At 57.4% G+C, this 21071-nt stretch overlaps 2 protein-coding genes across 2 annotated transcripts; both read left to right on the forward strand.

The window, feature by feature from the left end:
* Nucleotides 1–3643: 3643 nt before the first annotated feature.
* Nucleotides 3644–4524, forward strand: PHLDA3 (pleckstrin homology like domain family A member 3). The gene is made up of 2 exons (XM_033080328.1): nt 3644–4037; nt 4403–4524. The coding sequence occupies exons 1-2, from the start codon at nt 3686–3688 to the stop codon at nt 4522–4524; spliced, it is 474 nt and encodes a 157-aa protein (XP_032936219.1). The 5' UTR covers nt 3644–3685.
* An 8148-nt stretch (nt 4525–12672) lies between these two features.
* TNNI1 (troponin I1, slow skeletal type) lies at nt 12673–19506 on the forward strand. Its single transcript, XM_033080241.1, has 9 exons — nt 12673–12705; nt 15153–15181; nt 15886–15889; nt 15989–16030; nt 16563–16694; nt 16781–16870; nt 17309–17485; nt 18811–18921; nt 19207–19506. Exons 2-8 carry the CDS (start codon nt 15171–15173, stop codon nt 18916–18918), a joined length of 564 nt encoding a protein of 187 aa, XP_032936132.1. The 5' UTR covers nt 12673–12705; nt 15153–15170; the 3' UTR covers nt 18919–18921; nt 19207–19506.
* Nucleotides 19507–21071: the final 1565 nt, after the last annotated feature.

The raw sequence follows: 21071 nt of genomic DNA on the forward strand, positions 1-21071 counted from the left end.
TGGCATTTGGGAAGGAATTACTGGCTGTGAGGGTGAGGAGGCCCTGGAAGTGTCCAAGGCCAGATTGGACAGGGTTTGGAGCAACCCAGAATAGTGGAAGGTGTCCCTGCCCATGGCAGGGGGTGGAACAGGATGGTTCTTAACCTTTCAACCCAATCCAGTCTGTGGTTCTTTGAGGTACTGACATTTCACGTGTGATGGACCCCAGAGAGCCAATTCTACTGGAGGCCTGGTCAAACCCAGGAGAAAATGTTGGATTTGGGTTTCAGAAGACCACAGAAAGATGTAGGTTAGAAGGAACCAGCAGAAGTGTTAACTGCAACTTCCTGCTTAAGGCAGGGCTCCAAAGGTCAGGTTGATCAGAGCATTTGTTGTTCACTCATGTAGGAGAACCTTCTGAGAATGGAGGTCCCATCACTGTGGATCTTGTCACAGCATTGTGCCACACACCCTTGAAAGGGTTGTTCTATCACTGGAAGGGGGCTCAGGCCCTGGCACAGCTGCCCAGGGCAGTGGTGGATGTTGAAAAGACCTGTGGATGTGGCATATGGGGACATGGGTTTGTGGTGAACATGGCAGTGCTGGGGGAGTACTTGGAACTGATGATCTTGTGACCTGGGAGGACTTTTCCAACATTACTGATTCTGTGAATCTCTGATTTTCCTGTTGTACCCCTCTGCCTTGTGTCTCATGTCTTTTTGCCAGGCAGGGCTCTGTCATCCTTCTCTACAACTCTTCTCTAGACAGTGGGAAACTGAAGTTCAGCCTCCCCAAGTCCTCTTTTCTCCTGCCTAGTGTGTCTCTACTGAGCTCCCAACCCCAAAGGTCCCCGGTAAACCATATCCCAGGACTGGGACCATGCCCTGAGAGTTTGCCCTGGGTGCCACACACCTGCTAACCCTGCACTGGTCACTCAGAGTGGCTTAGGGAGTGACAGAGATCACCATGGGGACACCAGGATAGGATAACAGGGTCTGCATATCCTGACAGAGGCATATGGGGGGCTGAAGGAGGTGGTGGGACATGGCTCAGGAGAAGCAGGGTGGGACTAGAGGTGCTTTTTGGGCATCTCCTGCCCAAGCTGCAGTGGGACAGCTCTGACCATCTGCTACCCTCTGCTGACCAGCAAGCATAGCTGGATGTGTCTGCCTACCTGTGCCAGGTGTTGTCCAGCTCCCCCTCGAGGCAGCTGTGCCCAGTAGCTCCCACTCCTCAGGGGCTGCAGCCTGGGAAAGGGGCTGTGGCACCCAAACCTGCCCCTGAAGGGACAAACCAGGGGTTGACTTATGGCCAAGCACCCTGGAGCCTGGAGGTGATGGCACCATTTGAGGGGTCGGACTGCGGCCTCTAAGCCCCGTGGCCAGCGGGGCTGTGAGAGGGCATATCACCCTGTCACTGAGCTCTGTAGGGAATGTCACCTCAGGGCAGGGCTGAGCCTGGCAGCCCTGTGACCTGCCCTGAGGGTTCTGTGTGGATGGGATGAGCCATGGGCAGCCCATGGAGCAGAGCCCTTGGCTCACCCACAGCCTGACACAGCAAGTCCTGCTGGGTTTGCTGCAGGGCAGGAGTGCCATGTACCCCCGGGGTAGGCTGGCAGGATGAGACCCCTGCCTGGTTTGTCTGGGAATGGACAGCTCCGGAGCCGGGAGGGAGAGGAGTGTCATCAAAGCTCCTTCCCACACAGGAGTGGGTGTGGGACCATCACCTTCCCTTGGAGAAGCAGTGACTGCAGTGAGCAGGGCCAGGATCGCGGGCAGGGGTTGGCAGCCCTTGGCTCTCCCCCGGGTTGTGAGGATGGAGCTGGATGGTGAGCCAGAATTGCCTGCGGACATCCCAGCTTACCAGAACAGTGACAGTCCCGAAACTGCTCCCCCGAGCTCCCAGGGCTCAGCATCCCTGGAGCTGAGCGTTACCCGTGTGTGGGAAAACAGCCCAGCTGTGAACCCACACATTTGCTCTGCTCTTTCTGAAGTGCTGGGGTGCTCAGGGTGACCTCCAGGGCCGCCCGACTTCAGGAGCCCGGGTCTCCTGGGACACCCGGGATCTCTGCCAGCGTGGCGAGGTTGGCCCCAGGGAGCACGAACCAGTTCCTGGCTCCGCCAGCCGCCCTGCCCTCTTAATGAGGGATAATGAGGCGCATCTCATCAGCACTGCAGACTTACCCCCTGGCTATGGCGGCTGCCGGCAAAGCCCCCGGCAAGGACCGGGACTGATGGAGGGGCTGGGGCAAGGAGGGACTCCAGCCGGGGGCTCTGCGGGGCTGGGGTCTGCGAGGGGTGCATGAGCAGGGTGGGCTGGGGGGTGTGGGCGCTGGGACAGCGGCTTCGTGCCAGTGAGCCAACCCTTGTCAGTGACCCCGGCACATTCCCGGGGGGATTTCTTCCCCTTGTAGACCTCACCTGGCTGAAGGACCCACACTCATAGCGTGTGCAGGGGGCACATTCAGCTGCCCAGCCCTCACCCGCGCTGGCAGCCCATGGCCAGCACAAGTCCCCGGCCCGGCCCGGGGAGCCCCTCGGTGCCCGGCGCTGGCACAGGAACAGACGGTGCTGCGGTGGCCGGGAACGAGACGGGCTGGAAAGGAGACGGTGTTTGGCTGCAGGGGAGGGAGGATCAGGCAGGACCAGGCTGCGCTGCCCCGGCCCCGCTCCACGGCTCCTTCCCCCTGTGCAGGTCACACGAGACTGGGGGATGCTGCTCCTTGCTGTGGGACAGCCTGGGGACTTCAAATCCAGGGGCTCCCAGGGGCTTTGAGGGGTGGGAGCTCTGTGTGCTGAGGGGTGGCCCAGCACCCTTGCGGGAGTGGTCTGTTCTCTGCTTTTGTCTCCTCTCCTGGACTGCACTCGGGTCCCCAGAGCCCCTGCCTGGCTGGTGCTGCACGCACTGTGCCAGCTGGCACTGCACCCCAGAAGCTCTCACCCTGGCACTGCAGCCCATTGTGCCTCCTTGGCTGCCACTGCAACCCCCATCCCCCCAGTCCGGTGGCACTGCACTCTGTACCCCTGCCTGGCTGGCGTTTACGCAGAGTCCCCTGCCCAGTCAGCCCTGTGCCCCACAGCCCACTGTCCCCACCAGCACAGCACAGCACAGCACCCTATAGCCCAGTGCCCATGGCGCTGCACCCCCAAGAGCCGGCGCTGCACCCCCCAAGAACTGCTCTTGCACCTCTACAACATCTGTCCCTGCACCCCCGGCTGTCGTGCAGGAAGTGCCCAAGCCCTGCCCCATCCCACACTCTGCCTGTTCACACTAAGACCCTGAGGCAACGCCTGCCCTCGGGCACCCAAAAGCTCCTCCCGGGTGAAGCGGGGCTGCGCCGGGCCTGGCCGGGCTTCGCCTGGGCGTGAAGGGAGCCTGAGCGCAGGAGGGGCCAGGCGAGGCGGCAGGAATGCGAGTGGGAGAGCGGCCGGGCAAGTAGCGACAGCTCCTGGGAACGCGGATCCCACACGCGGCTCGGGCAAGGAGCGGAGCCCCGGCACAGGGCTGGTGCAGAATGGGATACCCCGCGGCTCAGTCCCTCTGAGAGCCGGACGGAGGGCGGCGAGTCCCGGGGGCAGCACGGCCACCGCGGGGTCCCGGCCCGGGGAGCTCGGCTCCGGCGTGGAGCAGCTGAATTCCCCCGGCGGGTAATGCCCGGCTGGGCCGGCACGAGGGGCTGAGGATCCCGGCGGGCCCAGGAGCCGCGATGACCCCCGAGAAGGTGCTGAGGGAGGGGGTGCTGGAGAAGCGGAGCGGGGGGCTGCTGCAGCTCTGGAAGAAGAAGCGGTGCCTGCTGACGGAGAAGGGGCTGCAGCTCTTCGAGCCCAAGGGCTCGCGGCGCAAGGAGCTGAGCTTCGCCCGCATGAAGGCCGTGGAGTGCGTGGAGTGGAAGGAGAGGCACATTTACTTCACGGTGGTGATGGACGACAGCCTCGAGATCGACTTTCGCTGCGCCCAGGAGGACCCGGGCTGGAATGCCGAGATCACCATGGGGCTCGTGCGCTTCAAGAACCAGCAGGCGATGCAGGAGGTGCGCGCCCGGCACAGCTGCCGAGCAGGTACCGGAGCCACCGCGCGCCCGGGAGCAGGAGCCAGCCCGGGATGGGGTCTCTGGCCGCAGGTTCCTACCCTTGAGTGGTTTGGAGAATCACAAAGGGGGTCCGATGGACCGGGGTGGTTCTGCAGGTTGATGTTCCTATGTCCCCCTGCACTGGCTGGGTTGCCCCATGGGTTTCACCTCTCTATATCCCTGGACAGGGACTTTATAACATCCTCCTTCTGTCTGGGGTGGCCTGAGGGATATGGGGCCCTTTGCCATTCTACATGTAGGATGGGGTGTGGATGGTGTCTGGCCCCACTCCCCAGCCCCGTGCCCCGTGTCCCAGTGCTGGCTGAGCAGGTGACAGGAGTCTTCTCTCTGCAGTGGTGCAGCTGGACACAGCCCCGGTGGGACAGCCCAGGGAATCACAGCTTCCCAGGAGTCGGATGGAGATGGCCCTCGGCTCAGCAGGTGCTGGGGACAACGGGATTCCTGCGGGCAAGTGAGGTCACCGCTGTGCAGCCCGGGGACGAGGACAGTGACCCCGGGGATGAGGACAGTGACCCCGGGGATGAGGACAGTGACCCCGGGGATGAGGACAGTGGCCCCGGGGAGGCTGGTGCTGGCGCTGGCTCCCCCTGTGCTGAGGCAGGACAGAAGCACCGCAAGAGCTGGGCTGGCACAGCCACCTCTCCTTGGCACAGCAGGGCAAAGGATACAGGCAGGGCCACCCTCTGGTGCTTCAGACAAGGCAGGAGGTGACATCCCTGCCTGGGGCCACGCCACCCTTCATTCAGCTGATATGTGCAGACCTTGGTGCACTGGTGGGGACCTCAGGCCTCTTCTGCAGGACAGGGGATGCATGAGGCTGTCCCAGAAGGATCTATGCCACAGGGAGCTCTGCTTGTGTGACAGTGACACTGGGACAGATGGATGTGGCTGGGTCCTAATTTTAAAAAGGGGCTGCTGGAGAGCTGCTGCAAGGACCCCTCAGCAGGGCACTGAACTGACAGCATGGTGACACAGCAGTGCTGCTGGACATTGTCTCACTCTGGGATATCCTTGGGCTTTTGGGGATTGCTGGGGACCCCAATTCCCTGTACCAAAAGTGTCCCTAAACAGGATTTTTAGCTTCTTACCCTGGTGTTGCTTTGATTTGTGGGACTCCACGGCACGGGAGAGCACAAATCCTGTGCAGAGCTTGGCCAGTGATGACCCCTAAACCAGTCAGGCTTTAAAGTCCCCCACTGGCACCCCGAGGCTCTGTGGTCCCCAATCCTGCTGCACCCAGGGATTCCCACGGTGGTTTGTCTGCTGGTGAGTGGGAGCAGCGCTGTGGCTCTGCAGCAGGGAAGGGATGGCCCTGCCCCGACAGGCAGCGCAGACAGCAGTGCCTGGAGCCACCAGTGCGCTCCGCAAGCCAGAGCCTGAGCCCAGCCTGGGGCTGGAGGCGCTGCGGATCCTCCGGAGCTTTCCCAGCTGCGTGGGAATCACGGAGCACGGTGTCCTTATGCCCCAGGCCCCGGCAGCTGGCCCCAGCCTGCACCCCAGGAGGCCCACGGGTCCTGTCCCCATGTCCCCGGGTGGCTTTGGGATGGTGACACGGCCTGAGCCTGCTCACTGTTCAAGGCCAGGTTGTGCTGGCTCTGCAGAAACAGGCACTGGTGGGTGGGGGCGGGTCTCCTTGGCCAGCTGGTCCTCAGAGCTGCATTTACTGAGACCCCCGGCTGGGAGTTGAGAGGAGAGAGGGAGGCCAGGCTGGGGGTGCAGATGAAGCTGGACCCAAACCCTGCACAGACGGAGCTCTGCACCATCCCAGTGTCATGGCAGGGACAAGGGGGGCTCCAGGGATGGTGGGACCTTCCACAGGTCTTCAGGTGTGGACAAGCCCCTGTCCAGGTCCCTGCACACATGTCAGGAGGGAATGGGGTTGCCAGGAAGGTGCTGGTGCTTACACAGAATTTACAGGGCAAGGATTGTCCTGGGGTTTCCCCTAAATCCCCAGCTCTTGGAGTCAGGGGGTTCGGTGAGGCTCAGTCAAAACCATGTGAGCATCCCAAGCCTGTGCCATGATGGGTGTCAGGATGGGGAGCACTTCATGCAGGGGAGTTCCCAAAGTTACCAGTTTTATCCAGTGTGACTCCTTTTTTTTCAATTTTTCTGCTCTCTTGCTCCCTGTAAATAGACATTTTCTGTTTTCCAACTGCCAGTGTGTAACTGGCAGAGAAAATGATGAAGGAGGGTGTGTATGCACTAGCCCTAGCTGTGGCATATCCTTGGGCACTGACGATGAGGCAGCAGAGAGGCCATAAGGTACCCAAGAGCTGGGGAGAAATTCAATCAGTCAGTGGAGGGAGAGGACAATAAGAACACCAATCCCTGTGTCAGTGTTTCAGGTCCAGGCATGGGGAAAGTCAAACTTTTCCATCCTTATCCTGAGCCCTTTATCCAGACCAACACACATCCAGGGTTCCTGCCTGGTCCCCATATTCCCCAGGGACTTTTGAGCTCCCCAAGCCTCCACGTTTGGGATTTTCTTCTGAGCAGACACCCACACCTGCCTGACCCACCCTCAGCGGGTGGACTCCCGGTCTGACCCTGGAGCAGGGCTGGAGGTCAGGGCCCAGCCAGCAGTGGGGGGTGGAAGATGTGCTGGCTTCATCTGCCCCTGGGAGGGCTGAATGTCTCTGCAGAGGAAAAGCCACCCCAAGACTGAAAAACAGATGAACAGCCAGAGACTCGGCGAGGGAGTGGAGTTGAGCCAGAGGCTGGAGCATCCCCCCAGCACCAGGGACGTGCTGCCAGAACACTTCCAGGCAGCCTGGAAAGCAGGAGAGGAGCCATGGGAAGCATTTCTAATGCGCCCAGAGTTGGGGAAACAGAGGCACAACAGGGGGGTGTGGGGTGGAGTTGTGGTCCCTTGGCCCCTCCAGCACATGGGCTCCAGTGGGGAGGAGGGGGCTGCCAGACCCCTCCCCCGGGCCCCCTAGGAGAGCCCCAGAGAGGAGAGAGGTGCCCTGGAGCGCCCAGAGTTCAAAGGCAGGAGCCTGAAAATCTGGCTCTGCTGCTCCCAGCCTGCAGTGCCCCTGCTCCAGCAGCCCTCACCACACTTCTCTGAGGGTGCCCCAGAGCTGAGGCTGCTCTGGGGGCTGCCCTGTGCCCCCACCCTGGGCAGGGGCTCTGCCAGCACCCACAGAGACTGGTACCCTCCCTGCAGCACCACAGGGGTGCAGTGGGTGCAGGGGACAGGAGTTTTTCCACCTGATGACATCCCAGGTCTGGCTTTGGGATCAGTTTGGGGCTGGCTGGACACCGTGAGTGCCAGGAAGGGCAGTGGGGTCACAGTGCTGAGATAGAGAGGTGCAGCCTGATGGTGCCAATGCTTTTGTCAGGTGGGACCATGTGTGGGACATCCTCCATCACCAAGGATCCTGCGGAGAGGCTGGCACTGCCCTGCTTCTCCTGGGATCATCCCTAAGCTAGTGGGTGATTCTCTTTAGATAAAAATGGGAAAAAAAAGAAAAAAATCCAAGCTGTAGCAAGTAGCATTCTGCTTTTTGGCTTTAGGTCAACTGTCCAACTTCTTCCAGATGCTCTAAAATGATTTAATTGTTGACCACCTTTAATTGCAATTCTTAAATCACCGGATTTTGGTTTGGGACCCAACACCTGCCTAGAGCTCTGCTATATCTGTTGTCCACGCTGCAGAGCAGGCCAGGATGTCTCCCCAGGATTGCTGTGGGGAGCTTGGTCATCTCCAGTGAATCCTCCTGCATTTGGGTGTAGAAAGAAATAACTGTCCTTGTACCGCAGATCTTGGGGTGCTGAGGGGGTCAGGGCAGGGATTGCAGGGATTACACATTAATTCCCCAACAGCAGGGTCCTGCTGGGGTGTCTTGGACTGGGTGTCCCAGGGAGTTGAGGACTGTGGCTGTGACATTCCCCAGCAGTAGAGCTGAGTTTGTGAGTGCCCATGGAAGGACAGGGACTGACCAGGAAGAAACAAAATCTTCCCCTGTACTTGGCACTGGTGAGGCTGCACCTCGAGTGCTGTGTCCAGTTCTGGGCCAGTTTAGGAAAGACCTTGAGATGCTTGAGCGTGTCCAGAGGGGCTTGGAACACAAAACCTGTGAGGAATGGCTGAGAGAGCTGGGGTTGTTTAGCCTGGAGAAAAGGAGACTCAGGGGTGATCTTATCACTCTATAACTCCCTGAAAGATGGCTGTGGTCAGGTGGGGTTGGTCTGCTTCTCTAGGCAGTACTGACAGAACCAGAGGACACAGTCTTAGGCTGCACCAAGGGAAATTGAATAATAAAGTACTGGAATGGCCTGCCTGGGGAGGTGGTGAAGTCACCATCCCTGGATGTGTTTACAAAAAGACTGGATGTGGCACTTGGTGCCATAGTGTAGTTCAGTTGTTAGGGCATGGATTGGACTTGATGATCTTGAAGGTCTCTTCCAACCTGGTGATTCTGTGAAAACCAGGGCCCAGACATTGCTGGAGCTGCAGGGGGAACAACCAGCACATCCCAGCACCCACCTGTCCCCGAGCAGGAGCCAGTGGGTGGCTCAGGGGGGATGGTGGCCAGCCCAGCCCCAAGTGGATACTGAGATGTGTCTCAGACAGATGTAAAGGTCTTCAAATACCCTGAAAATGTCCAAAAACTCTGTCAGGATCCCTGCCTAGGCCAGAAATTTTGGATTATTTGGAATAGTATTTTTTTTTTTTTTTCTATAGAATATTTTGCCTTAGGCTGGAAACCAGCCTGGACTTCATGATACTCAAACTGATGTCGCTGCTGAGCCAGGGCTGCCACTAACACAGAATAGCCCAAATCCCCCTCCTGGTAAGAAGAGCCCACAGGATCAGCACTGGGAAGGTTTCATGTGTCATTGGCAGAGCCATTGAAAGCTTGAAGTCTTCAGTGGGTGGCTCAGCTCTGTTTCAATAATGTCTTTCCACTATCCCAAAGGAGGTAATTCCTCCTTATTTAACAGAGCCTTTTCCATGTGCCAGGGGCACAAGACAGGAACCTGTGCTGTTCCTCAAGGGCCCCATGGCTTTTGGGGAATCCTCAGCTTTGGCACCTTCTGCAAACATTTCAGGCCTCCCCAAAGTATTGAAGCAGAGAAAAACAAATTGTCCATGATATTTCTAGAAGTGGGAGGTGTTTCTTGCATTTTGGGATAATTGTCCTCCTTTGGCATCCAGCCCTACAGCTGCCTCCTGTGGATTTGCTCTCTGTAGCCAAGTGGGAGGGTGAGTCCCGTGCCCATGGATGGAGGGGCTGGCATGGGGACCACCCTGAGCTGACCACCCTGAGACCACCCAAGGGGTCTGGAGCTCGGGGCTCCCAGAATAGGGGGCTGTGGCTGCAGGAGCAGGACATGAAACAGCACATCCCAAAGGGATGAGAAGCCTGTGCCCTGCCAGGCAATGAGAAATGGGAGTGTCCTGGAGGGGCTGATGTAATGGGGTGAAGATCAGTGGGACAGAAGATCTGGGAGAGGTCTCTCAGCCCCATGGGGAATATTTGGGGTCTGGACTGGGGCTGTGCTGGTTCCCAGGCCAGGCTGTGATGATTATCCAAATTCTGGCCCCTTTTCCATCTCAGGGCATCCCTCAGGTTTGTTGGGACTTGTTCACAGATGCAGCAGGGTGAGGAAATTCTGCCAGGGCTGCAGAAGGCATCAGCTCTTGAAGAACCATCCCGGGGAGCTTCCACTGCGCTGTCACCAATCCACAGAGCAGGTGGGACTGGTTGGATTCCTCTGGCAGCTCAAGAGGGGTGAGAGCTGCTGGATGCTCTACAGAGAAACACCCACAGGGGACCATTCCTCGGGACAAGTCCCGTCGCCCTTCACAACTTTATTGCCACCTGATCCTGCAGCCTTGCAATCACCTGGCTTAGGGGGTGACCTCGCTGTCCCATGGTCCCTGAGCTGTCCCACAGAAGAAAAACCTTCTCCCACACCGTGGTGAGTCAGTGGGGCATCATCTGTCCCAGTCCTGTGACAAACTGGTGCAGCTGGGGGTCTCCTGTCACCCCCTGGTGCTGGACTCTGAGTGTGGCAGTGAGGGGGGATGGATGTGATGATGAGTCCCAAAAGACACCAGAGGCTCAGCTGTAATTTCTAAGTCTGTCCTGGATGCTCTGGGAGCTGTTGTCTTTGCAAATTCCATTCCTCCAGCATTGCTTCAAGTTCATTTCTTCAAGGAGATTGGCTTCATGTGGGGCAGCTGATCTGCTCACAGGAGTCAGGTGCCTTTGCATTTGGAGTCCCAAGACCTTGAGGAACCAGAGACAATTGGGCAGTTCTGGCAGCCCCTGTCATGGGTGTGGGGATGATGCACCAGCACCCTTCAGGGAAGGTCCAGAGGGGGAAAATGCCCCTTCCCTCTAAACATATGCCAGGGGGTTCACTTGTAAGAGACTAAACACAGGTGACCTGTAGGTCACAGGGACATTCAGGGACGAGGAGCTGTGCCTGGGGACCTGGTCCTGGCTGGGTCTGACCTCCCCATACAGCTCTCTGTGAATTTTCTGTTGGCATCTATCCCCTTGGTGGTAGCCCGTGGGGAACCCTTCCCTTCAACCAGTAGCTCCCAGTAACGGGGATATTTAATTGATTTGTAGCAGCAGCAGAAGCACATGGACAAATCACAGAATCACAGAATGGTCTGAGTTGGAAGGGACCCACAAGGATCATTGAGTCCAACTCATAAGTGAATGGGGATCAAACCCATGACCTGGGTGTTATCAGCACCCAGCTCTGACCCATGGAGCCAATGCCAGATATATTTTTAGTATTTTGCTCTGCATTTGCCCTCAGCTCTGCCCTACCCCATAGATTACCAGCCTGATCCTTCCCACCCCGGCAGCTCAGAGTGGGGTCCAAGGCCCAGGTAGCCCTGATAAAACAACTTATCACCTGGAGGCAGCTGCCTGTCGTTTGTGAGCCGGGGTGGGGATGGGACTCACAACATCCCCTCTTTGTCAGCTGGGGAGGAGGGCTGGGAGATCTCGGTCCCCTGTCAATCCCTCTGTGCAGTCCCGTGGCAGAGCCAGGGCTTTGAAACCCATGGGAAAACCCCAAATCTAGGGGTCCCATTGCCCCATCCTTCTCCTGCCCTTTCCTTCTCCTCACTCCGAGTCCCAGCAGAGGATGAAACCTGAGACTGGAGCAAAAGGCATCCGAAGCAGCCCCCGCCCCATCCCCGGAGCTGCGGGAATGCAGCGCCTTTGTCACGGGCTAATTTTGGCTCCTCTGTGCTCCGAAAACAATCCCAAGGCATCCGGGAGGAAAGATGCTGGAGGCCTGGCCCCGTGGGGGCTTTTCCTTATAAAGGTCTAACGGGGCTGGTTAAAGCCTCCTCCTCCTGCTCGGGGGTGAGAGCAGATCCTCTGCACTGGGGTCTGGAGCCAGGGAAGGGTCCTTGCAGGGGTCCCGGGGCTGGGCTGGATGCAGGGGGGGTGTCCCCTGCCCACTGGGATTTGCTTGGTGCAATTCACACGGGGATGGCACTGCCACTGCCACTGCTGCTGTCACCGATTTCTCAGCAGCTCCTGCTGGTGTCCAGGCAGGGAAGAAGCTGGGAAGGCTCTGCGGGATGGGGCTGTCTGTGCTCCCCACCATGGGAGCTGCCTCACTCCTGCAGCTGCGTGTCCTTCCCGGCCATAAAAGCCCCAGGATTAACATGCCAGGCGTTGTCCCTGCTGGGCCCCACGATGGGAATTGTTTGCTCCTAAATTTATCTCTAAAAATATCGTGGGGAACAGGTGTTGCCTGCCCTGCAGCCCTTGTCATGCAAAGGGACACTGGGCAAGGGGCTTTGCAGGAAGCAGTGGGGACAGACAACAGCTTTTCCGCTGCTTTTCATGGGGAAAACCTCAGGGCCTGTGAGAGGCTGGGAGTTGCTTGAGCATGCCAAGCTGTAGTGCTGTGCTGGGTGAGTGGGGCTGGTCCCTCTCCTTAAAGAGGGGACTGCACCTTCCTGTCCCACCCCACCTGGCCTGAAGCATGACTCCACATTTGCTGCTTTACACCATCATCCCTCAGCAATGCAGCCTGGTGAGGTTCACTGTCCTGCTCTGGTGGCTCCCAGGAGGCCCCTTGGCCAGTGCTGTCCTGTGTGTGCCCCATTGTGCAGGGGCCAGCATGGAAGCAGCTCCCACGCTGTTCACACCCCCTGCTCTGCTTTTTCCAGCATCTCTGGAGCTTTGGCACACTGGACAGATGCAAGGCAGAGGTGCCAGGAGGATCCAGCCCATCCCCATGGCATCACCAGCTTGGAGCAACCTGGGATAGCGGAAGGTGTCCCTGCCCAGGGCAGGGGTGGGATTGGATGATTTTTAAGGTTTCTTCCCACTCAAACCATTCTGGGCTGATTCCCATGCAAACAGCCCTGAAATTCTCTGCACCAAAGGGGGTTTGTGGGTGCCCTGGGAGTGCAATGACACACGGGTGACCTGCGTGTGTCCCCGTGTTCCAGGCGGTGCCCCAGGTGTGAACAGCAGTCCCAGCACGCCCAGGGCTTGCAGCAGATGCCTGCAGAGGAGGGGATTTGTGCTATTTTTACTGACCACTTGCAGGCAGAGCTGGGATTCAATACCCCCCACCAGCCACAGCCCCGGCAGAGCGCGGCTGTCCCAAGGCCAGGCATCACCTCCCTACTGCACAGCCAGGTAAGACACTGCCACTGCCCCGTGTCCCCCTGGGGGTGTGCTGGTGCTGACACGGGCACGAGACCCCCAGCACCTGCACGTGACAGAGAGGAATCCCCTGCACGTGAATTTGCCTGAATTTCTCCTCCTCTCTGAGGTGGATCAGACATTTCCGCTGCTCTTGGAGAGAGGATTGGTGAGGCTGCAATGGGGACAAAGACTTTGGAGCTGATATTTGCCTGTTTTTTTCCAAAAGATGGCAAACAGGACTGTTTGGGGAGCACTTGCCTAAGAGTTCCAGCCTGGCTCACTGGTGGAGGTTCAGGATGAGAACAGAGTGTGAAATTGGGGTAGCTGGGAGAGTGTTGTGGTTTGTCTCCAGCCTTCTGAGATGGGGGGAGATGTCAGGATTCACTTTGTTTGGGTTTATGGGATTATTTCCTTTAAGGCTTTACATGATCCAGTGGTTCAGTAAGCTTTCTAAGCTTTTTACAGCTGGGACAGTGCAAACAGTGCAAAATTAACTTGTCCAGATCCTCTTGTCCCCATCAGGCAGTTAAGTCTCTGATGGATGCTCCAGATCCAGCTGGAGTCCAAAAGTCCTGGCACTGGGGATTGCTGGGGATGTCTCACTGGCACAGCCAAGTCCCTGCTGTTTTTTGGGAAGCCAGTTTAGGACTATTTGGCCCTAAAATGTGACTGACCTTGGTAGAGGTCATGAGCTCGAGGTGTGGTGTGGATTCCATCCCAAGGAATGCTGGGCTCTGCTCCAGAGGGGGACAATGGAAACGCTGAGAGGCTGTGCCTAGCCCTCAACAGCTCCAGGGAGAGAAAGGCTCCTCTGCCACCCCCGAAATAAAATGGGAGCCAGCAGTTGGGACCCAGCCTGCTCAAGGCACCAATGCTGCTTGGTGTCCTCTAGGATATTTGTTACAGCACCAAAAATCTCCACAAAGGCAGGAAACAGGATCTGTCTGATGTGGTTTGAGGACAAAGAAATTTCTGTTCTTGGGATTTTTCCCTGTAAATCCAGGGATCTGGATTGGGAGGCTCTAGGGGAGATGATTCCTGCTGAGATTTTATTACATTCTTCCCCCCACCAAATTCCACTTATTCAGGACATGTCTCTGGCTGAGCTGTAGGAGCATGGGAGGGGAACAGGGACAAGGGGACAGAGCTAGGAGGTGCTCTGAGATTTGTTTGGCACAGGCTCCACACAAACCTGGGAGCAGCTATTTGAGACCAGTTTTTCATTTCTGCCAGCATGAATCTTTGGGTTCTAAAGCAGTTTCCAAATTTCAAAATTTGGGGGGCATGCAAAAGGATCAAGGCAAAAAAATCCCAGCTTATCAATTTCACTCCTGAAAAATGCTGTTTGAGGAGGAATAAATTTTAAAACATTTAAAAAGGATTGGTATTTCCTGCTAGATTTTCCTGCTGCTTGGGCTCCTAGGGTGCCCCAGCTGCTCAGCACAGGAGGGGTCAGAGGGGCCACAGCAGGGTTAGAGGAGCAGCTGCCAGGGCTGAGGATCACTAGGCAAATGTAAAATAGGAAACCCTGAGTGTTTCACCTGGAATGTGGCTGCTGAAGGATCCTGATCAGCTGTGGGCACTGACTTAGACAATCCCAGAATCATTTGGGTTAGGAAGGACCTTAAAGACCACCCAGTTCCACTCCTGCCATGGGCAGGGACACCTCCCACTCTCCCAGGTCCCAGGTTGCTTCAAGCCCTGTCCACCCTGCCTTGGACACTTCCAGACATGGGGCAGCCACAGCTTCTCCGGGCACCCTGTGCCAGGGCCTCATGGACAAGAATTTCTTCCCACTATTCCATCTAACCCTGCCCTTCGGCAGGGGAAAGACATTCTCCTTGTCCTGTCCCTCCATCCCTTGTCCCAGAGTCCCTCTCCTGCTCTCTTGGAGCCCCTTTAGGCACTGAAGGGCTCTTAGATCTCCCTGGATCCTTCTCCAGACTGGACAACCCCAGCCCTCAGCCTGGTTCCAGAGCAGAGTTGTTGCCCTTTGCTCTGGCACTCCCCGGATGGGTTTTTGCTTTCCCATCCCTGCTATTGCCCACGGGAGCTGCAGAACAGGACTCCCTGAGCCGACACAATGGGGGAGCCCCGCGGCACCCCCGTTTCTCCTGAGATTTCCAGCCTCCATCCCTTGCCCCGAGCTGGGGCGGGCGACGCAGCCGGCGGGAGAACAGCTCGGAGCTTGGGAAAAGCCCCGAGGACGGAGGCCGAGCCCTGCAGGGCCGGCTGGCGGCACGCTGGAGCTTGCCCGAGATGCAGTCAGGTTTTCCTGGAGCCGGGCGGCTCGTCCCGTGCTCCACAGGGATGGAGCTGCTTCCCTCGGCCGACAGCGCGGGGCAGCAGCGCACCTCGGCATCGCTCCCTGCTGCCTTCTGCCTCTGTCCGTTTGGGATTGGCACCTTGGTTCCAGCTTCTTTCCCTTTCTTTGGCAGGGAACAGCACACGCCGCGATGCCAGAGCCGTGAGTAGCTGCAGTCCCTGGGATCCCATAAAGCCTTGCCCGGCTGCGCTTGTCCCTTTGGAGAGAATCAACTGCCCTGCCCTAGACCTCTGTGCCATTCCCCTTGCAAAAACTGTCTTTAAATGCAAATTGTTTACCCTTTCAGTGTCCCAGTTCAAACCTCTTTCCTGAAAATGCGGATCTGACGGGGTGCAGCACCTCTGGTTTTGTCCTGAGGCTCTCTGTTGCACATACTACACTCTGTACAAATACAACGCTTTCCCTGATGAGCAGAGAAGGGAGAAACTCTCTGTAAAGCTTTCCTGGAGCAATGACCTGGGGGTGTCCCAGCCCTGTGAACCTGAGCAGGATCCAGGCATCCTGACCCAGCTGAAGTGGGAGTAGGGGAATGAGGGTGTGTGGACCCTAGGGACTGAGCTGGGGTTGGCATGATGGGCACAGTGCCAGCTCACCTGTCACACCTGAGTGACATTTTGGCTTTCTTAGCTGTGGCCCTGAGCTCCCACTGCATTTCCAGAGGGCACCTTCAACTCAGACGTGGCTCACATGCTGGTGGCAGCTGTGAGATACAAAAATAAGGAACCAACCGCATCAACACGAGACGCTTTCCTTGACTGTCCCCTCTTTTTTACTCTCATTCTTTGATGCCCTGTTTCTCTTCTCTTGTTTTTTCTGCTCCTCCCTGGCCGCTCACCTGCCTGTAGAGAGGTAAGTGCCTTTCCCTTTGGGAGAAAATCTCAATGCTGCTCTGCATTTGCTGCGCGTTTGTTTTCAATGGGTGTTTTCTTACCCTTCCCTTTCCCCTAGAGAAAATCCAAGATCACAGCCTCACGCAAACTCTTGTTGAAGGTGAGTCCTGAGGGCTGGAAACTCCCTGGGGTTTGTCTTGCTGGGGGAAAGGAGCCGGGTTGGAGCGCGGGGTTGGTGGGACAGGCATGAGGAGGAGCTCCAGGATGGGCTGTGGGGAGCAGCTCCCACCCCACCTTGCTCTTCTCACTCATGTGGGATTTGTGGTCCAAACAAACCTCCTCTTCACTGAGGTGGGGAGAGACCCCCACACCTTCAGCTCTGAAGCCTCAGCTCGTTTGTGCTCCAGCACAAGGCTGGGAGCTCCCCAGGCTCTGGCTTGGGATAAACATTCCTTGTGCCAGCAGAGCCCACATCAGCACCCAGCGGGACCAGGGCCCCCACAGCCCCCAGTGCCCCCCCTGCCCCCAGGGCCCCACACCAAAGCTCTGGGGAGGCTTTGATGTGTGTTTGGGGACAGCAGGGAGAGGGTTGGCACACGAGACTCTCCCATCCTACAGACATTGTGTGAGTGGCTCAGGGGGAACCAGGGGCCTGTTTAATTCACATTTCTGCCATTTCCTTGTGCTCACAGAGTTTGATGCTGGCCAAAGCCAAGGAGGAGTGGGATCAGGAGATTGTGGACAAGCAGGCAGAGAAGGAGAGGTACCTGTCTGAGCGGGTCACTCCACTGCACACCAGTGGGCTCTCCTTGAGCCAGCTCCAGGTATTCCTCAGGCCCTAGGGTGGAGTGAGCTCTTTGGGAGAATAAAGGGACCTCACTCATGGCTCTCCTGTTTTCCTGGCCCCCAGGACCTGTGCAGGGAGCTGCATGAGAAGGTGGAAATTGTGGATGAGGAGAGATATGACATTGAAGCGAAATGCAACCATAACACCCGGGAGGTAGGAGAGAGGACAGGCTGGTTCCATCTGGAAACTCCCTCCCAGTGGCAGCTCTGGCCTCAGTGGGGAAGTGTCATGGACCAGACTGAGCTGGGATATGGGACAGACACCAAGGTTTTCTCAGGGCTGGTGTTTGCTCTGCAAGGCATTGCTCACAGCAAGGTTCATCCCTGCCCAAGGGAGCCCAGGTCCACAGAGAGGCTCCCTGTGGGTCTGAGAGCTTCTCATGGTACAGCTGCCACCTGAGCAGGCTGGGCCCAGCCCGTGGCCCAGCTCTGAGCCTGAGTGGACAGAACCTTGGTGGGGGTGGTCCTGCAGGAGAGGTGCAGACCCCTCTGGAGCTCGGTGCTGGCAGAGCCTACTGCTTCCCATAGGGGCTCTTTGTGCAAGGCAGCCCTGCAGTGACCTCCCACTCCTCCTCCTCCCCTGCCCCTGCAGATTAAAGATCTGAAAATCAAAGTTCTTGATCTCCGAGGGAAGTTCAAGCGCCCTCCCCTGCGCCGGGTTCGTGTCTCAGCCGATGCCATGCTCAGGGCTCTGCTGGGCTCCAAGCACAAGGTGTCCATGGATCTCAGGGCCAACCTGAAGTCTGTCAAGAAGGAGGACACGGAGAAGGTGAGTAACTCCTCTGGAGGCTGGAGATGGACACACTTCTAGGGGTGCCCTTGCCCTTCTCCAGGGTACCCTGTGTTCACCCCTTATCAGCCTTGGAAGAAGCCTTGTGAGTCCATTCCCATTGTGGGGTGTTGTGGGACCACATAGGATCAGTTTGACTGGGCCAGGCAACTGGTGGATGGTAACAAGTGAGATTTAGGGCTGTGTCTGTGGTGCTCTTCCCTCTCAGAGTGTGTGGGGGTCTCTCACCTGGGCCCCCTTGGCACCACTGCTGAGCTGCACATGCAGAGTCTGATCTTTGATCTTGTAGGGAGCCAGGAGCGCTCCTGTTGGGCACAATCACACCCAGAAAACTCCCAGGGAACTCCCAGACCCAGATTAGATAAAACAGAGCAGCCCAGCACTTGGCCTGGGATAAATAGCCTAGTTCCCACCAGCTTGGCAGAGATGTGAGAAGGGAAAGTCTCAAAGCCAGTGATGCCCAAACCTGCCTGAGGTGTGCAAATGCCCCAACACTAGCAGCTGTGCCTCATCCCCAGGCATAGCTGGGGATCCCCTTTCCCCAGGTTTCACCAGCTTGTTCCAGCTCAGCAGATTGAATGAGAATTGGATGAGAATATCAATTTTCAGCTGGATTTTTCTTTGTCTCCCCCATTGTGGTATAGCACTTTTCTAGGCCTTTGGACAGAAAACTGTGCTTACAGCCCTGGGCACCAGGTGGAGAAGGGATCTGGGTTTGTTCTAGATGTGGTGGGATGGTGTTAGGGCACAGCTTGTAATCTACGAATGCTGGGGGTTGGCAGAGCAGACACCTGGGCTCCCAGAGCTGCTGTCACCTGCCCAGAGCTGCTGCCACCTCCTCTGTCTGCTCTGGAAGTGTCTGCCAGGCTCCCACTGCTATACCAACAATCCCAGTCCCCACCAAAGGCTCACAGAAGGTGGAGGTGGGAGGGCAATGCAGGAAGTGTTTTTACTTCAGTAAAAACATTTGCCCTACTGCGCTTGTGTAAACCCAAAGTCCAACGCGGACTTTGTCCAACGTCTTCCTCCTAAAGAAATTTTTCTGGGATTATTGAGCCTTCTGGTGCATGAATGCAACTTGGCCAGGCTTTGGGGAGGGGAGTATCCACATGGATCCAGATCTCCCCCACAGTTTGCCACCTTCCCAGCCAGCTCCTTGTGCAGGGACACATGGCAGAGAGACAGTGGGCAGCTGTGTCCCCCAGCTGCGGGCCCTGTGCAGGGGAAGGGATGGGGCAGGGCTACCAGACCCTCATCCCCAGCCCTGTCCCAGACCCTCATCCCCAGCCCTGTCCCTCTCACAGGAACGCCCTGTGGAAGTGGGCGACTGGCGCAAGAACGTGGAGGCCATGTCTGGCATGGAGGGGAGGAAGAAGATGTTCGATGCCGCCAAGTCCCCCACGGGGCAGTGAGAGGTAGGGCCGGGTCCTGATCCCCCTGTGCTCCCTCAGCCTCCCGGGCTGGGTTGGAGAGAAGCAGAAATGCCCCACCCCCCACAAAAAAAGGCACCCCATCCCCACCTTGGCTGGGGTCTGTCCCACACCTCCCTGCAATGAGGTCCCTGCCAGCCCCTCTGCTCCTCTCCTGAGTGCTCCCCTCTGGCTGTGCTGCCTGTGCCACCCTCATCCCGTGGGCATTGCTGGCACCTTCAGGCTGCTGGCAGTGCCCAAAGCCACCCCTCTGCTGTTTCTTTCCCACAGGAGCACTGGGAAGAAGAACATCCCCATCCCTGCTGCCAGCCTGCCCTTGCTGCTCCCTGTCCCTTTGTGCCCTTCCCTGAATTCCCACTGAGCTGAAACACAAGGACAATGGTGTGGGAAGGAGACCTGAGATTTTTCCTTCCAGTAGTGCCCTCAGCCCTGCTTCTGCACAGTGTCCCCCCTCCATCAGCCACACAGGCCGTGCTGTCCCCAAGGGCCACTGGCCACCCATTCCCCCCCCAGCCCTGCAGAGATGCCCCAGAAGCAGCTGCTGCTCCCCCTATGTCCCATGCCTGGTGGCTCAGCCCAAGATGTGTCACCCCAAGATGTCCATGTGTGCATTAAAGAACTGTCCTGGGCCGAGGTGGTGTGGGTTCATCACTGGGGGAACTGCCCAGGGCCAGGGCCAGGTCACCCTGCAATGTCCCCATGCTGGCACTCTGACACCACTCTGGGGTCACACAGGCTTTGGGCTCATCCCTTCCAGCCCCAGGTTCTCCTCATATCCCACCAGCTCTGCTGAGGCCCCTGGCCCCATTCAGGACCACCCTTGCTGAGTCTCAGGGGTGCAGCAGCTTCTCAACCGCCAGCCCGGGTGAATAGAGCTGCCTGTTCTCCAAGCCCCGCTTCCCTTGTTTTGGAAAAGCCTTCAGAGCTCCAGACACCAATTCCCTCACAAGCACTGGAGCTGTGGCAACTGGGGCAGCCCCATTTCAAGGCTTAATTCCAGAGGTGAATCCATATTTCAGGTCCAGCATTCTTTGCTTCCCCCCCAGCCCAACCAGTTCCTCTGTCACAGCACCCCAAACAGCAGCTGGTCAGTTAAAGCAGCTGGGAAAGTGGCAGCTCATTCTGGAGCAGGGCTGGAGAGGTGAATTAGTGAGAATTCAAATTACATGGGGTGTCCTGACTGGGGGCACTGCAGGACATGCTCAGCCCACACACACAGCATGCTCTTGGGAGTTGCAGCAGTGCATTGTCTATGTTCCCAGGTATCCAGAGGAATTGCAGCACCCACAGATTCAAGCCCACACCACACCAGGGTGTGTTGCAGCACTCTCCATCCCTTTGGAGTGAGCCTGTAAAGTGCAGAAAATGCAATAAAGTGGGAGCAAAGGGCAGGTCCCAGACAGGGCTGGAAGGAAACTGTTTCAAATAGTGTGTGGGCTCCATAATTTTCGATGCAGTTGAAGAGAGATCAACCTTCCCAGGAAAACACAGCATTCCCTAAAGAAAGGAATGGGAAAGGATGGCCCCATGCAGATGGCTCCTGCAGGACTTCCCACAGCAGACTCATGCTCATGGCTGGCAGTGGGAGTGAGGGAGAGGCTCTGGGAGGTGGGTTTGGGTTTGTCTCCAAGACAGCTGAACTCCTCTGGCATCAATCCTTTGGCCAATTCAGGGATACTGAGCCAAGCTGCTCCCTGTCCCTGGGCACAAGAGGGTGAGGGAGGAAACTGCTGGGGACACTCCTCTAGCCCAGCCACCAGCACTCAAGGCTGCCACAGTACCCTGTAGCCCCTTCATGGAGGATTCAAAACTCACCAACTCACTCCCCAAATCAGTAATGGATTGGAGGAGGCTGCCACTGGAAAATTTGCTCCCTTAGCTCACTCTTTGGGATGTTCAGTCCTTGTGCTTCCACCCGACCCTCCATCCCCTCAGCATCCTCCTGCAGGACTGGAGCAGTTGCAATGGTACACAGAGGCTTTCCCACCCATCTTTTTACCTTTTCAGGGTTAATTTGGCCAAGCAGCTGCAGCCTAGCAGGGTGCCAGGACTCCTTTTTCCTCATTCCAGGCACCCCAGGACAAGCTCCAGGCAGGCACAGCCTTGGAAGTCTTGGCCAACACCAGTGACAGCTC

This window comes from Catharus ustulatus, chromosome 25 (genome assembly GCF_009819885.2).
Source record: "Catharus ustulatus isolate bCatUst1 chromosome 25, bCatUst1.pri.v2, whole genome shotgun sequence".
Lineage (NCBI taxonomy): Eukaryota > Metazoa > Chordata > Aves > Passeriformes > Turdidae > Catharus > Catharus ustulatus.